The 17,718-nt window shown below is 42.3% G+C and overlaps 1 protein-coding gene across 5 annotated transcripts in view; it reads left to right on the forward strand.

Moving 5' to 3' along the window:
* The window catches only part of scube1 (signal peptide, CUB domain, EGF-like 1), a 120,257-nt gene extending 103,345 nt beyond the window's left edge, over positions 1-16,912 (forward strand). For 2 of the 5 annotated variants that reach the window (XM_079818014.1, XM_079818012.1), the window contains 9 exons: positions 932-1,090; positions 1,173-1,376; positions 1,509-1,670; positions 4,503-4,670; positions 4,752-4,913; positions 4,988-5,185; positions 5,270-5,422; positions 14,211-14,290; positions 14,378-16,912. In XM_079818014.1, coding sequence (XP_079674140.1) covers positions 932-1,090; positions 1,173-1,376; positions 1,509-1,670; positions 4,503-4,670; positions 4,752-4,913; positions 4,988-5,185; positions 5,270-5,422; positions 14,211-14,290; positions 14,378-14,530 — 1,439 coding nt within the window. In that variant the 3' untranslated portion in view covers positions 14,531-16,912. Of the gene's footprint in view, positions 1-928; positions 1,091-1,172; positions 1,377-1,508; positions 1,671-4,502; positions 4,671-4,751; positions 4,914-4,987; positions 5,186-5,269; positions 5,423-14,210; positions 14,291-14,377 lie in introns of all 5 variants that reach the window. The other 3 variants (XM_079818013.1, XM_079818011.1, XR_013816590.1) reach the window with 2 other exon arrangements.
* Positions 16,913-17,718: the final 806 nt, after the last annotated feature.

The raw sequence follows: 17,718 nt of genomic DNA on the forward strand, positions 1-17,718 counted from the left end.
TGTTCTGTTTCTTTGGCATTTTTTTTTTACATTTGCTTCTTGTTTCCTTTCCTTTTTTCTTTTTTCCCATTGTCCTGTTTTCTTAAAGAATACTTCCTGTTTCCATTTTTCTCCTCCCTCTTTCTCTTTTCCTTTTTTCCTTGTTCCTTTCTCTTGTTTTTTCTTCCCCATTTCCTGTTTATCTTCTCTGTTTTTATCTTTCCTCCTATTTCCTTTTCCTGCTCTTTATAATTTTGTCTTCTTTTCCTTTTTCCTGTTTTGTTTCCGTTTTCTTTTCTTTACACTTTCTTTTGTTTTTTACCTTTTAACTTTCCATTTCTTCATTCATTCATTTATTTTATCTTTTCATTTCCTTATTTTTTTTCCTTTTTTCTCTTCTCTTCTAATTTCATTTCCTTTCCTCTCCTTTCTATCTTCTCTTTTTCTTATTTCCTTTCCTTCTCCTTTTTTCCTTTTTGTTTTCTGATGACTGATGATTTTCTTTTTTCTTGTTTTCTATTCTCCATTGTTCTGTTTCTTTGGCTTTTTTTACATTTGCTTCTTGTTTCCTTTCCTTTCCTTTTTTTATTTTTCCCATTGTCCTGTTTCCAATTTTCTCCTCCCTCTTTCTCTTTTCCTTTTTCCTTTCTCTTGTTTTTTCTCCCCCATTTCCTGTTGCTCTTCTCTGTTTTTAATCTTTCTTCCTATTTCCTTTTCCTGCTCCTTATAATTTTGTCTTCTTTTCCTTTTTCCTGATTTGTTTCCTTTTTCTTTTCTCTAACCTTTTGTTTCCTTTTTCTCTTTATCTTCCTCATTTCCATTTCTTCTTTTCTTTTTACCTATATGTCCTCTCTCCCGTTTCTTCTTTTCCTAATCCTCTCTTTCTTATTCCCGTTTTATTTTCAACCTTTTCATTTTTCTTCCTCTGTTATGCTTCCTGTCCTTTCAGCAGCTGGTCAGTTCCCTTGCACAGACGACTGTCAGGTGACGTTTGTGAATCTGAAGTGCGACTCTTCCAAAAAGCGGCGCCGTGGCCGGAAGTCTCCCTCGAAGGAAGTCTCCCACATCACAGCAGAGTTTGAGATGGAAATGAAAGAAGAGGAAGCCTCAGGTAACAGTAGTTCTCTCTCTGTCATGCCATCTGTGACTCTGGAGTGTAAATGGGATGTTTTTTGTCTTTATTTATGCGTCAGATTCATGTAATGTGGACTGTGTGCGTGAGAAGACCAAACAGAGGCTGCAGAACGCCATGCGCACACTGAGAAAGTCCATCAGTAAACAGCAGTTCTACATTCAGTTCTCCGGCACGGCGTACGAGGTGGCCCAGCGTGCCGTGCGACAGACGGAGGGAGATGAGACCTGCAGTATAGGGCAGGTCCTCACTGACGGGAAGTGCGGTGAGCATTTTGGAAAAAGGGGTTGGCGGAGTTTTAGCATGCTTTTGTTTTCTGATCTAGCGTTGAAGACACTTTCATCAATCTTGTATCTGTGTGTTTGGGTGCGTTTCTGTGTGTTCGGCTGTCTCCCAGTCAGCTGCGGTGTGGGAACGTTCTACAGCGGAGAGCAGGAACAATGCGTCATATGTCCTGCAGGATCCTATCAGGACAGGGAGGGCCAGCTGTCCTGCGAGCCCTGCCCTAGCACCGAGGGACAGGGCATCGCAGGGGCCAAGAACGTCTCTGAGTGCGGAGGTGTGTGTGGATACACGTTATCAAAAGCTCAATCAATGAATAGCTTTGTGATGGTAATGGCGCACCTATTGATTATTGGAGCTGATTAATGCAAGACCACCGCTTTTTCAAATCAATCAATACAATTTGAAATTCAGGGTCAAAAAATTGCCCAGAATTGCTCGTTATCATGCAAATGCCAGATTCCTTATGAAGGACTGAAGTCTGGATCAATTGGTAGCAGGCTCAAAGTATCTGACTGACAGCATACAACCACACCTCAGTACCAACACCTTTATTTGGTGATTCTCTTGTATTCATGGTAAAATGTCAAGACGAACCGTTTACAAATGTTTGTGCTGCATTGTCATAATGCTTGTTCAATTGACTTAATTGAGGCCACTTTGGTTTTAGCTCACATCATGAGACACATCTCTATTTATCTAGTTATTTAGCTGTTCAGGTTGTGCATTTAAATACAATGGTAGTGAATGGGAACAGGGGCTATGAAGCTCCAAAAATGACAAAAAAGCCATAAAAGTAGTCTAGACCAGGGGTTTTCAAACTTTATGATGCCAGGGATCCCCGAATACGAGACAACTTTTATGAGGGACCCCCATCCTAAATTCCATCTATTTTTATGAAAAAAACATTTAAACTGGTAGATAAATTGTGTGACATTATAAATACAAAATATTGTTTCCAAACTTAATAAATTGGCTATACTTAAAGGGTTAGTTCACCCAAAAATGAAAATTATGTAATTAATTACTCACCCTCATGTCGTTCGACACCCGTAAGACCTCCGTTCATATTCGGAACACAAATGAAGATATTTTAGTTGAAAGCTGATGCTGAGAAAGGCTTCAGATAGGCCTCCATTACATTCAGTACATTTACACTCCCAAGACCCATAAAAGGCACTTAAAACGTTACAAAGTCCATCTCACCACAATGACTCTACAATAATTTTACGATGCGACAACAATAGTTTTTGTGCGCAAAAAAAAATCAAAATAACACCTTTATCCAACTTGTTCTTGTCTTCCGTGTGTGCCTCCACGACGCATGCGCGAGAATATGACGCAGATCCGCCGTTCGGACACATGACCCGATTGAGAAGCGATTTGTTTATAAGCAGAGGAAGACGCGCATATCTAAGCTGTTGAATTCTACATTGATCGTGCTTTAGGTCTCGGCGTAGTGCTCAAAATGGGGCTTAAGTGTGCATTTCTTGGATTCCCGAACCCCGGCACTACGTCATATTCTCGTGCATGCGTCGTGGAGGCACACGGAAGACAAGAAGAGGGTGAATAAAGTCGTTATTTTGATTTTTTTTGCTCACAAAAACTATTGTCGTCACTTTGTAAAATTATTGTAGAGTCACTGTGGTGAGATGGACTTTGTAACAACGTTTTAAGTGCCTTTTATGGGTCTTGGGAGTGTAAATGTACTGAATGCCAATGGAGGCCTATCTGAAGCCTTTCTCAGCCATCAGCTTTCAACAAAAATATCTTCATTTGTGTTCCGAAGATGAACGGAGGTCTTACGGGTGTCGAACGACATGACGGTGAGTAATTAATGACAGAATTTTCATTTTTGGGTGAACTAACCCTTTAATGTTGTATGTATAAACCTAAAGAAAAATTATTTGTATAAGCAACTTTCACAATAAATGTATGTAAGCAACTTACGTACTGCATTAAGAATACCGCCTTACAACCCCAGTGAGCAAGACAAAGGAACCCACTAGAAAGATACTAAGCAAACGTATACAATTATGTAAAGTAACCTATGTATACGGCAAGAACATTTACATTTACGCATTTGGCAGACGCTTTTATCCAAAGGTGACTTACATTGCATTCAAGGTACACATTTTTACATTTTGTCAGTTCTTGCTTTCCCTGGGAATCGAACCCATGACCTTGGCGTTGCTAGCGCCATGCTCTACTGTTTGAGCTACAGGAAAGCTTTTTGAAATGAGAAGAAATGAGAGAAACATTTAGAAATGAAACAGAATATTCGGTAGCCTTTATCCATGTTTGCTTTGTCTTTTTATTCTTTGACATTTTCTGGGGACACCTTAGGACCTTCTGGAGGATGCCTGGGGGTCCCCGGACCCCAGTTTTAAAAATTTGGTCTAGACAGCTTGTTTTCTATACTCAACAAGTCTTATAAAGCAAATTTGATAATCTTTGTTATTTCCAGATTGATGTTTACATTGTTTTCATCTTTGGTTGAGCTATATTTCCATTAAAAAATGAAATGACAACTGCACAAATATATTACTATTCAAAAGAATTTTGAATTTTATTCGGCATGAACACATACATTTAATTAAATGTGACAGTAAAGACATTAATAATAATGTTCTAACTCCTATTTCAACATTCTGCTCATCAAAGAAAAAAAAAAGTATCATGGTTTCCAGTTTTTAACATTGAAAGTAATAAAAAAATGTTTCTTGAGCAGCAAATCAGCATATTAGAATGATTTCTGAAGGATCATGTGACGCTGAAGACTGGAGTAACAATACAAAAAAATTCAGCTTTGCATCATGGTAATAAAATACATTTTAAAATATATAAATTTTGAATACTTTTATTTGGCAAGAACGCATACATTTAATTAAATCTGTCTGTAAAGACATTAATAATAATGTTCTAACACCTATTTCAACTTTCTGTTCATCAAAGAAAAAAAAGTATCATGGTTTCCAGAAAAATAAAAAAAAAATTGAAACGTTAATAATATTTCACAATTTTACCTGTATGTTTGATCAAATGAATGCAGCCTTGTTCAGCATAACATAAAAAGAAAATTGCTCAAATTTTCTTTCTGTGGTTGTAGGCCAGTGCCCTGCCGGTCAGTTTTCTGCTGATGGTTTCCGCCCGTGCCAGCCGTGCCCGCTGGGCACCTTCCAGCCAGAGCCGGGCCGTGTGCTGTGCTTCGCCTGTGGAGGAGGACTCATGACTAAACACTCAGGCAGCACGTCCTTTAGAGACTGTGAAGCCAAAGGTATGATGGAAACACTGCAAAAAATGAGCACATGTCTTATGTCCATATTTACTTTGTATTTTCTCTTCCCCATATTTCTAGTTCACTGTGCCCTCGGGCACCATTATAATGCCACCACGCACCGGTGCATCCGTTGTCCTGCTGGAACTTACCAGTCTGAGTCCGGACAGAACTACTGCATCACCTGCCCTGGAAACACCACTACAGATTTCGACGGAGCTAACAATGTGTCTCACTGCAAAAGTAAGGCAGATATATGCAAATCCATTCACTGATCACATGATAAGCAGTGGATTCACAGGTTTTATCCCTTACAGATCAGCTATGTGGTGGTGAGCTGGGAGATTTCATGGGATACATCGAATCTCCCAACTATCCCGGTGACTATCCATCTAATGTGGACTGTGTCTGGACCATTAACCCTCCGAACAAGAGGCGCATCCTTATTGTTGTACCGGAGATCTTCCTGCCCATTGAGGATGAGTGCGGGGATGTTCTTGTCATGAGGAAGAGTGGTATGGGATACCTGTCATTTTGGATGCTAGTTCATTATTGTAAGCAGGAATGCAAGTTATTGAGCTCCTCCCCTCTCCTTTTAGCCCTGCCCACTTCCATTACAACTTATGAGACATGCCAAACCTATGAGCGACCGATAGCCTTCACCTCCCGTTCACGCAAGCTGTGGATCCAGTTCAAATCTAATGAGGGTAACAGTGGAAAGGGATTTCAGGTTCCGTATGTCACTTACGATGGTAAGTTCAAGATACAGTCCAAACACAACCACATGTAGGAACCATAGACTTTTTTTTTTTTTTTTTTTTTAATTATTGCAGTATTTCAGGTTAAAATAGAGACTAGGCCTTCAAAATATTTTTTTTTGAGGGCAGATTAGCGCCCTCTTTTGGAATTATTTAAGAAATCGTGCAACCATGGGTGTGGTGTAATCACTAGAGGTCTCTATGGAGAGGCTTGAGAATTCCCTAGTTCTCTTTTGAACACATTTAATGATTTCTTTTTTTTTGTTGATGGATTTGAATATATGTTTAAAAAATCTCAATGACTATTTATTATAACGTTTTTGATATTTTTTTTGTGTGTTAGAAATATAGATTTTTTTTCTGTGAATTTGTGTTTTTGCAGATTTCTCATTAATTTCCTATGGTGGTCATTTTTGACCGGAGAGCACAAGTGGGAGTATTTTTTTTACGACCACTTAGCATGCTTAAATCATGCCCTCAATTTTTGTGTGTGTTTACATTTCTAATGCTAGAGAGGTCACCAAGTTTCATATCATTCTGATGAAGCTGCGATTTTTAAAATTTCAAAACAGCAAAATTTCCAGTCAGAAATGACCAAAGAGCACCAGAGGGTTAAGTCACTTCCGTATTGGCTTCAAGAGAAACTGGGGGAGGTTGCCGCAGGAACACACATTCACATACAGTAGATTTGAGGTCCGTTTTATTCTGCAAGGATGCATTAAAGTGATCAAAAGTGACTTTAAACTTTCTATTCATCAAAGAATCCTGAAAAAAGTATCATGGTTTCCACAAAGATATAACCATTTTCAACACTGATAATCATAAGAAATGTTTTTTAAGCAGAAATGAAGCCTATTAGAAAGATTTCTGAAGGATAACTGAAAACTGGAATAATGAAAATCAAACTTTTGCTATCACAGGAATGAAATACATTCTAAATCATATTCAAATAGAAAGGAGTTATTTTAAATTGTAATAATAGTTCTCAATATTAGTGTTTTTGATCAAATAAATCCAGCCTTGGTGAACATAAGAGACTTATTTCATAAACACAGAAAAATCTTACCACCTTAAACTTTTGAATGTGTGTGTGTGTATTTTATATACAGTGGCAAGAAAAAGTATATGAACCACTTGTAGAATCTGTGAAAATGTGAATCATTTTAACAAAATAAGAGAGACAAAACTAAATATTTTTTATTTAGTACTGTTCTGAATAAGATATTTTACATTTAATTTTTTTTTTAAAGAATTTATTCAAATAACCCCGTTCAAAAGTTTGTGAACCATTAATTCTCAATACTGTGTGTCGTTCCCTGGATGATTCCCGACTGTTTTTTTGTTTTGTGGTGGTTGTTCATCACTCTAAAAAAAAAAAGGTTCTATATGGCACCAAAAATAGTTCTTGGCTCGTAATCATAGGGGAACCTTTTTTAGTGCTATATAGCACCATTTTTGGTGCTTCAGTGGTTCTTCAGCGGTTCTTCAGAGGTTCTTCACCGGTTCTTCACCGGTTCTTTGACTAAGGTGCTATATAGCACCTCTGAAGAACCACTGAAGCACCAAAATTGGTGCTATATAGCACTAAAAAAGGTTCCCTTATGATTACGAGACTTTTTTTTTAGAGTGATGAGTCCCTTGTTTGTCCTGAGCAGTTAAACTGCCCAATGTTCTTCAGAAAAATCCTCCAGGTCCTGCACATTCTTCAGTTTTCCAGCATCTTTTGCACATTTGAACCCTCTCCAGCAGGGACTGTGTGATTTTGAGATCCATCTTTTCACACTGAACATGTCAGGGAAGAATACGGATTCAGATGCAGGAAACAGAAAAGTTTATTTATGAGCTCAGGAATGGACAGGGAAAAATATCAAGAACAAAAAACTGAAAAATCCAAATCAAATGTCCACAGGTCCGGTGAGCTCCCTTAAACAGGGACAATTCCCAACGTCATCAACGACGCAATACAGGAGTGCTACAGAGTCCTCCGATGAGCGCGGTGGGCGCAGTGAGCGTGCAGAGTGTAATTCCCCGGATAGAGTGGTGAGCGCGCTGAGGAAATGGAGAGAAGAATCCGTGTCTCCACAGAGAGAGGATCACCTGGGCTGGTAGCAAAGGAACAAAGGTCTGGCGGATGAGAGGGAATGGAACAAAAATATATAAATAAAAAACGAGAAAACAAACAGCACTTAGGAGACTGGGAAAGCAGGACACGGCAAGACTTGACAAATAACAAGAGACGGTCACGAGCAAAGGCGTTGCGCAACATACAACAACGGTCGGACAAACAAGTGAGAAAGAGAGGATCTTATATAGGGGAGAATAATGAGGGGAAATTAGCAACAGGTGTAAACGGTGAACACAAATGAGAATAGGGATAACGAGTGGGAGGGGAAACACCACAAAGTCAGCGAAACACCTGACAAACTTGTCAACCCAGACCATGTGCACAAGAAAACAAAGCACGCAAGACACGGAGACACAAAAGACAAAACAAGATCAGACCAAAGTCATTACAGTACCCCCCCCCCCAGAAACGCCACCTGGCGCATCTGAGAGGGGCTCACCTCGTCGCCGACGGAAGTCCCTAATCAGAGTCTGGTCCAGAATATCCCGAGCCGGGATCCAACACCTCTCCTCCGGACCGTAACCCTCCCAGTCCACCAAATACTGGAAACCCCGACCACGGCGTCTAACGTCCAAAAGCTTTCTCACAGTGTACACTGGAGAACCATCCACTAGACGAGGAGGGGGGGGTGGTGGGGAAGAAACAGGATTAAGAGGGGACCAAAACACAGGTTTAACCCTGGACACATGAAAAACAGGGTGAACCCGACCAAGAGTGTGAGGAAGCTTGAGCCGCACTGCCACCGGACTCAGGACCTTGATGATGCGATATGGCCCAATGAACTTGGGGGCCAGCTTACGAGAAGACCCCCGGAGAGACAAGTCCTTGGTGGATAGCCATACCTTCTGACCGCAAACATACTGGGGAGCCGGAGTCCGGTGACGGTCGGCTGCCGCTTTGGTCCGTCTGGAAGCCCGGGCCAAGGCCTCCTTAGCCCTTCTCCAGGTGCGACGACACCGACGAACAAAGGCTAAGGCAGACGGAACCGCGGCTTCGGGTTCCTGTGCAGGGAAAAGAGGTGGTTGATAACCCACTGAACATAGAAAGGGAGACATACCCGTAGACGCTACCGGCAGGGAGTTGTGGGAATATTCAACCCACGGTAGCTGCTGACTCCAGGAGCTCGGATTACTTGAGGTCAGGCAGCGGAGAGCTCGCTCGAGATCCTGGTTGGCTCGCTCGGCCTGCCCGTTGGTCTGGGGGTGAAAACCTGAAGACAGACTCGTTGAGGCCCCGATCTGTCTACAGAACTCTTTCCAAAACCGAGAGACAAATTGGGGTCCTCTGTCGGAGACCACATCCACCGGAAGACCATGGATCCGGAAGACGTGGTCCACCACCACCTGCGCTGTCTCTTTGGCAGAAGGGAGCTTGGGTAAGGGGATAAAATGGGCCGCCTTGGAGAAGCGATCCACCACCGTCAGGATCACGGTGTTACCTCTCGATGGGGGGAGACCGGTGACAAAATCAAGGGCCAGGTGTGACCAAGGACGAGAAGGAATGGGCAAAGGCTGTAACAGACCAACAGGAGGATGGTTAGACGTCTTATTACGAGCGCATACCGAGCAAGCCAACACAAACTGCCTGACATCTTGGACCATGGACGGCCACCAAAATCGCTGACGGATGGCAGCCAGCGACCTCCGAACCCCCGGATGACAGGCGACTCTGGACTCATGCCCCCACCGGAGGACCTCAGGACGCAGCGCAACCGGCACAAACAACCGACCCCCTGGACACCCCCCTGGGACCTCATCCCCCCGCACGGCCTCCCTCACCCGTCGCTCGACATCCCAGGAAAGGGACCCCACCACCACCTCCTTGGAGAGAATGGTTTCGGGTGTCAACTCTCCCCCAGGACCCTCGAAGAGACGAGAGAGGGCATCAGGCTTAACGTTCTTGGAGCCTGGCCGATACGAGAGGGAAAAGTTAAATCGCCCAAAGAAGAGTGCCCAGCGAGCCTGGCGAGCATTCAACCTCTTGGCCGAACGGACATACTCTAAATTCTTGTGATCCGTCCAGACCAAGAAGGGCTCCGCTGCTCCCTCCAACCAGTGGCGCCACTCCCCCAGAGCCAGCCTGACCGCCAGCAGCTCCCTGTTACCTATGTCATAATTTCGCTCAGCAGGACTCAAACGGTGAGAGTAGAAGGCACAAGGGTGCACCTTCCCATCTCTGGAAAACCGCTGAGACAGGACCGCGCCTACCCCGACATCAGAGGCATCCACCTCAACAATGAATTGCCGTTCAGGATCTGGAAGACAGAGAACAGGAGCAGAGATGAAACGGGACTTAAGAACATCAAAGGCCCCCTGGGCCTGGGAATTCCATCTGAACGGTACCTTAGGTGAGGTGAGTGCAGTTAAGGGTGCAGCGACCAGGCTAAAGTTCCGGATGAATCGCCTATAAAAGTTGGCAAACCCCAGGAACCGCTGCAGAGCCTTCCGAGAGTCAGGGGTTGGCCACTCGGCCACGGCCCTTACCTTAGCGGGATCGGCCTTAACTCCCTCCGTTGAAATTATATGCCCCAAGAACGAAACAGACTTAACATGGAACACGCACTTCTCCGCCTTGACATAGAGCTGGTTCTCTAGTAGCCGTTGTAACACCTGACGAACGTGTTGAGTGTGTACCTGCAAGGAGGGAGAGAAGATAAGAATATCATCAAGGTACACAAAGACAAATCGATTTACCATGTCCCTCAACACGTCGTTCACCAGGGCCTGGAAGACAGCTGGGGCGTTGGTGAGCCCAAAAGGTAGAACCCGGTATTCAAAGTGTCCCGTTGGAGTGTTGAAGGCTGTCTTCCACTCATCCCCCTCGCGGATACGGATCAAATGGTAGGCATTACGGAGGTCTAGTTTGGTAAAGACCTTAGCTCCCTGCAACAACTCAAAAGCTGATGACATCAAAGGCAGAGGATACCTGTTTCTTATGGTGATGTCATTGAGACCCCTGTAGTCGATACAGGGTCGCAGGGAGCCATCCTTCTTCTTAACGAAGAAGAACCCAGCCCCAGCGGGTGAGGAAGAGGGACGGATGAGGCCGGCATTTAAGGACTCCTGAATATACTTGTCCATGGCCTCTCTCTCAGGACCAGACAGCGAGTACAGACGGCCCTTGGGCGGAGAAGTGCCTGGGAGAAGATCAATGGCACAGTCATACGGCCGATGAGGAGGTAAGGATGTGGCTCGGGACTTACTGAAGACCCGACAAAGATCACGGTACTCCGCCGGGACCCCGGAGAGATCTGCCTCCTCGACCTGAAAAACAGAAGACACAGAACCAGGAGACAAGGCAGCACCCAAACATGACGCAAGACAAGACTGACTCCAAGATAACACAGAATTCCCTGACCAATCCACGTGAGGGTTGTGCTGCACCAGCCACGGGTGCCCTAAGACAATGGGGGCACTCGGGGAATTTAGGAGGTACAGTTCAATTACCTCACGGTGATTGCCTGAGACAATAACATTTATGGAAGGTGTGGAATGGGTGATGGAGGTAATGAGAAGACCATTAAGGGAACGGACAGAGATAGGAGAGGAAAGGGGAATGGCAGGAATACCCCACAACGCTGCAACAGAGACATCCAGGAAGTTGCCTTCGGCACCTGAGTCAATCAAGGCTGAACAGGAGTGGACAGTGTCCTTATATTGAACAGAGACATTCAGCAGAGTACGTGAGATGGGGGAGTTGAAACCAGGAGTAGCGCCCACCAGGATTCCCCGGATTACTGATGGGCTCTGGCTTTTAAAGGACACAGAATAGCCCGATGGCCCGGCTTCCCGCAGTACAGGCAAAGACCCCGAGCCAAACGATCCTGCTTCTCCTTCGGAGTGAGACGAAGACGCCCCACTTGCATGGGCTCAGGATCTACTGAAGGAGGAGGAAATGAAGAAACAGCACCAGACGCACCCTCATCCAGTGTCCAAAACGGTTGAGCTGTCCACCGCTGGCGTCGACGTTGGAGACGCCCCTCCACTCGAAGTGCCAGCTCTACAAGGGCGTCAAAATCGTGAGGCAGCTCGTGAGTGACGATCTCGTCCAGGATGTCACCGTCCAGTCCCTCTCGAAACCTGGCCCGTAATGCTGCCTCATTCCAATCACAGGCAGCTGCCAGAGTTCTGAAGTGGATTGAATACTCTGTAACAGAACGTCTGCCCTGACTCAACCGCACCAACTGGGAAGCCGCCTCATCGCCCTGAGCAGAGCGGTCAAACAGCTTTAACATCTCGGCTCTGAAGTCCTCAAATGTGGAACAGAAAGGGGCATGAGCATCCCACACGGCTGTAGCCCAGTCACGGGCCCTTCCCTTCAGGAGGGTGATAACGAACGCTACCTGGGACTCCTCAGTCGCATAGCGGCGGGGCTGGAGAGCGAACACCAGAGAACACTGTGACAAGAAAGCCCGACACGAATTGGGGTCACCATCATAAGGCGGCGGACTATTGGCATGAGGTTCCGGCTCAGCATGAGGCAGAGAATGGCCGTAAGCAGCAGCTGACCTGCCGGTCATGGCCTCCCGCTGGAGCTCTTGTAACTGGAAACTGAGATCAGCTACCTGAGCTGACAGACACTCAACATCCCGTGAAGTGGTTGTTAACTGGCTGGAATGCTGTCCCAGAAGAATGCCCTGTTGACTGACTGCAGTTCTGACCTGATCCGCACCTGCTGAATCCATCTTTGGTCCGACCGTTCTGTCAGGGAAGAATACGGATTCAGATGCAGGAAACAGAAAAGTTTATTTATGAGCTCAGGAATGGACAGGGAAAAATATCAAGAACAAAAAACTGAAAAATCCAAATCAAATGTCCACAGGTCCGGTGAGCTCCCTTAAACAGGGACAATTCCCAACGTCATCAACGACGCAATACAGGAGTGCTACAGAGTCCTCCGATGAGCGCGGTGGGCGCAGTGAGCGTGCAGAGTGTAATTCCCCGGATAGAGTGGTGAGCGCGCTGAGGAAATGGAGAGAAGAATCCGTGTCTCCACAGAGAGAGGATCACCTGGGCTGGTAGCAAAGGAACAAAGGTCTGGCGGATGAGAGGGAATGGAACAAAAATATATAAATAAAAAACGAGAAAACAAACAGCACTTAGGAGACTGGGAAAGCAGGACACGGCAAGACTTGACAAATAACAAGAGACGGTCACGAGCAAAGGCGTTGCGCAACATACAACAACGGTCGGACAAACAAGTGAGAAAGAGAGGATCTTATATAGGGGAGAATAATGAGGGGAAATTAGCAACAGGTGTAAACGGTGAACACAAATGAGAATAGGGATAACGAGTGGGAGGGGAAACACCACAAAGTCAGCGAAACACCTGACAAACTTGTCAACCCAGACCATGTGCACAAGAAAACAAAGCACGCAAGACACGGAGACACAAAAGACAAAACAAGATCAGACCAAAGTCATTACAGAACAATTGAGGAACTCAAACACAACTACTAAAAAAGGTTCAAACATTCACTGATGCTCCAGATGGAAACACAATGCATTAAGAGCTGGGGGGTGAAAACTTATTGAATTTGAAGATCAAGGTAAATTCACCCTTCGCCGCAAGTTTGATTGACAGGCGATCTGACCAATCACATCGCCAAATCTGCCGTTTTGTCCGACAAAGCAGTCAGGAGAGTTAGGGGATTAACGTCGGTGGACTTGAACTTGGAAAAACGGTGTGTACTGACGTCTCTCCGTGGTTGAAACAACATCTCTTTTAGTGTTCATTCATGTTTATTTCATGCTTATCAATGAACTAGAAGGAAGAGATAATCGGTTCATGAGCAGCTTTAACTGAGGCGCTACAGCGAACACGACACATTAAAGGGCCACAAAACGGCATTTATTGTTTAAATTTCTTTAAAAAATGATAATTTCAAAGTTGAGACTTTGTTTCATATCAAAAGTAACTTACTCTGTCCTGTCTGTCAGCGTGTTGTCAGTGTCCTCTTTGCTTCATGATGCTTTCCTCTACGTGAGAACATGTGTGGTGTGAGAGCGCCATGGCTTGTCGGACATAGCAACAGTAACTAACGGGGGCGGGTCTTTGCGAACGGTCAATTGCACTCAATTTGTCTTCTGGGAAACATGCAAGTATCTTCTGTTGCTTCTGAAGGGCAGTACTAAATGGAAAAAAATTATATTTAAACAAAATAAGAAACATTTGGACCTCTTCGTCCTGCTCAAAAGTTTTCACCCCCAGCTCTTAATGCGTCGTGTTTCCTTCTGGAGCATCAGTGAATGTTTCAACCTTTCTTAATAGTTGTGTAAAATATAAAAATCTACATTTGTATGTAAAATAAAAAATAACATGCATTTTGTATGATCTCTTTTATTTAGTAAAAATTATTCACATTTGCACAGATTTTGCAAGTGGTTCACATATTTTTATTGCCACTGTATATATATATATATATATATATATATATATATATATATATATATATATATATATATATATATATATATATATATATATATATATATATATATATATATATATATATATATATATATATATATATATATATATATATATATATATATATATATATACCGGCCACTTTATTAGGTAATACAGGTTGGACTCCCTTTTACCTAGAGTTTTTGGTCCATATTGACATGAGTGTGTGTGTTTTTGGGATTACAGAAGACTACCAACAACTTATAGAGGACATTGTCCGAGACGGACGACTTTACGCCTCGGAAAACCACCAAGAAATACTAAAAGTGAGCATTTATTTTCACTACAGTAAGCAACTGTAGTCAGAGATAACTTTATATTCCTCTTTTAATGCTTTGCTTCTCTGTTTTCAGGATAAGAAGCTGATTAAAGCTCTGTTTGATGTGCTGGCCCACCCTCATAACTACTTTAAATACACCGTGCAGGAATCAAAGGAGATGTTCCCACGTTCCTTTATCAAGCTGCTACGCTCCAAAGTCTCCAGGTTTCTCCGGCCGTATAAATAGAAACCCGAACATTTCTTCCACGACCCCGGCTCTATCCCCCATCTCTCTTCCTGTCTTTTCTCCACTAGCTCCCAGAAGGCCTAACTACTGCAAGAAGATAAAGACGTTTGGCCTTCTTCCTGTCTGAGATTTGTCCCTTTTTGTCTTTGTTTGTTTTTTTGTTTGCTAATATTTATGTGCTTGATTTTACAAAAGCCCTCTTTGGATGTTTGATATCTACAGTATATATTTGTAAATGTATGTATGTATATGTATTTGTGTGTGTGTGTGTGTGTGTGTGTGTGTGTGTGTGTGTGTGTGTGTGTGTGTGTGTGTGTGTGTGTGTGTGTGTGTGTGTGTGTGTGTGTGTGTGTGTGTGTGTGTGTGTGTGTGTGTGTGAGAGAGAGAGTGTGTTTGCGTGTGTGTGTGTGCGTATAAAAATTATGTGCAAGCTTATGGTGTATTAGGACACATACAGACACACACAGATATATATATTCTTGTTTCGAAAAGGTTATTTTCATGCCCCTGATGTGCACAAGGGGTTTTAATATCCTAGTGCACTTAAAGTTTCTTTTCAAACTTAACGAGAAAGTAATCGCTTTCTGTTCTGACCACAAAATAAAAAGACAAAGCCAGACAAATGAAAGAAAGATAAAAGACAAAGACTACCTGTCAGTATGAGAGTTAGAGTTACGTGTACGTTGTTTAACTAGTATTTGGAGCTTCAACTGCACTTGAATTTTATATTGTAGAGAATAAGGAAATATACGTTGCTTTTTTCTTAATGTTTTTGTTGTATAGAGATGTTTTACCTTGGTTGTAGAAACAAGAAATGTCCGTACTGCCCCTCTACAGGGATACAGAAAGATATTCCCACCTCTCCCTCTCCTGAAAACATAACACACTTCATAATAATCTCAGTTTAATATCAGAAAAGTAAAAGTGCCATCTGGTTTTACTGGGTTTGTACCTCTTTGTCAGCTTGACTTATATAAGATTACACGATGCAATGAGTTTGCCATTAACCTGCGATTTAGGACATTTTGAGAAATTGTAAATAATTTTGGGTTGTTTTGTTAGAACTGGTTGTCATAAAACTCATGGAAATGGTGACGAGTTTATTCAGAACAACAAAGAACTCCATTTTGGATTAAGAGACTTATTATGGTGTATTACATAGTTATATCATATCTATTACATAGTATTTACATATCACCTTTGTGCTGTGCACAAAGACGCATATTTTGCTCTTGTTGTTGAACTGTGGATGAAGTTATAGGCTGTTTGTTGAACTGATGACATACCTGATGTATGTGAATGTTGATTGGCTGAAAAAAATATCCAGAAATCAGATCATCTCTCCTCACAAATCAGCAGAATGACCTTGTAGGAAGACAAAAAAATACATTATTAGCGCTTTGTGAGTGTCTATACGTAGTTCTGGTACAGTTTTATTTAATATCTATCCTTTGTTCATTTTGTGGAAACTGATATAGTGATTTTGCAAGTCTAGGAGTGAGATAAGAGACAGACAAATTAAAATCAAATCACACAACCACATACATCTATGAGCCATGCATAAAGTCACAGAAATACAGATCATATTACCTGTCGTTTTACAGTATTCTACGTTGTTTTGCATATATTCTAGTTTGGGAGGGAGGGGCGGAGTGATCATTCTAAAGCTGCTTTGTTATATGAGCACTTATTAATGCTTGTATTTGTAATATCCACATATGGACAGGGAAACGCATTCACTCATGCATCGAGCATAAATAATCATACATTCATGCATGCACACACAAATGGAGTAATACATATTGTTATGCTAGCACAGTAATTTATGATCTGTGAGATAACCACAGGTTGTCTGATCTTTTTCAGGTTGATCTTTTTTTAGTGTGTGTGTGTTGATTACTAAAACAAAGGCATGTGACTGTTTGAGGAACTGTTGCCATTAGCAAAGAAGAAGAAGAAGAATGTATGACATGCAGAAGCAACTAATACACACACAAACACACACCTCGATGGCTTCACACACTTTGCCCCTCAGATGGAGAGAGTGACTCAAGACTGCTGCTGGTGTGATTTGTAAGCTTTATGAATACAGATGTGTAAATGATGTACAAATGTTAGTGTTGTTTTTTTTTTTGTTCGTTTTTTAAAAAGTTAATATTGACAGTAGAAGAAGCCAAAACGCTGGGGAAGGTCACAGTCTAACATAGGCAACAGGACTGTTTTGGAAGGCTCTGTTGAATTGAATGCTTACCACCACGGTGAAAGAACACATTACAGAAGAATTAACAATTCAGCTGTGTGAAATCAACCCCAAACGGTGTGTAGAAGACAATGGGAACTATTGTTAAGACCTCACTTTATTAATAAATCATTCAAATCTCGCGGTGTTTGTTGTGCTGTTGTATTTTGTTTGAACAAACAGCCTATAAGTTAAATCATTTAAAGTGATATTTCAGAGGTATGCATCCTTCTCTTGCAGCAAAATTAGAAAAAAAAGCGTCCTTATATCATCTAACGCCATTTTGAATGATTTCTGCTCTCTTGTGTTCAGATTAATATAGGCCTACCATCAAAAATCATGCCGTTTTCTGCCCACAGAGGGGCAGTGTGCACCAAGATTTCGTAAACAATGTCATTTTGTGCTTTTTTAAAATATTTGAACTCATTTGAAAACTAAAAAGGTTGTTATTCATGTTTCAGAATTATTTGTTTAGCTACACACAGATCTAGACTGATACGTTTTTGTATATGTTTATGATTAAGGTTTAAAAAGCTACTTTTAAAATAACATGCAGGTCAAGGTCAGACAAAAATACCACAGCACAAATATAGATATAGATGGCACTGGCATATTTAAAAAAATATATATGACTGAAATAACTGACTTGGCCGATGAATTAATAAATCACACTACGGCAAAGGCATATCTCATGAATATTAATTACGTACGTGACGTTTATCTTGTAGACTCCTAACTGATTGGTTGAAAGGTAGACGTTGGTCAAGCTGCGTTTACGGTGTGTGCAATTATATAAAACGCCCAAAAGTAATTTTAAGTGTATACAAAAGTGCCCATAGATACATAGATTTGCGTTTTTATGTTGAAAGGAATACCGATACTTATCGAATTCAATATTATCGGAAATTTTGAGGGGTTATTTTTTTCTGTGAATAGAATTCATCAACAA

The sequence above is a fragment of the Gobio gobio genome (assembly GCF_949357685.1).
Source record: "Gobio gobio genome assembly, chromosome: 5".
In the NCBI taxonomy this organism is placed as follows: domain Eukaryota; kingdom Metazoa; phylum Chordata; class Actinopteri; order Cypriniformes; family Gobionidae; genus Gobio; species Gobio gobio.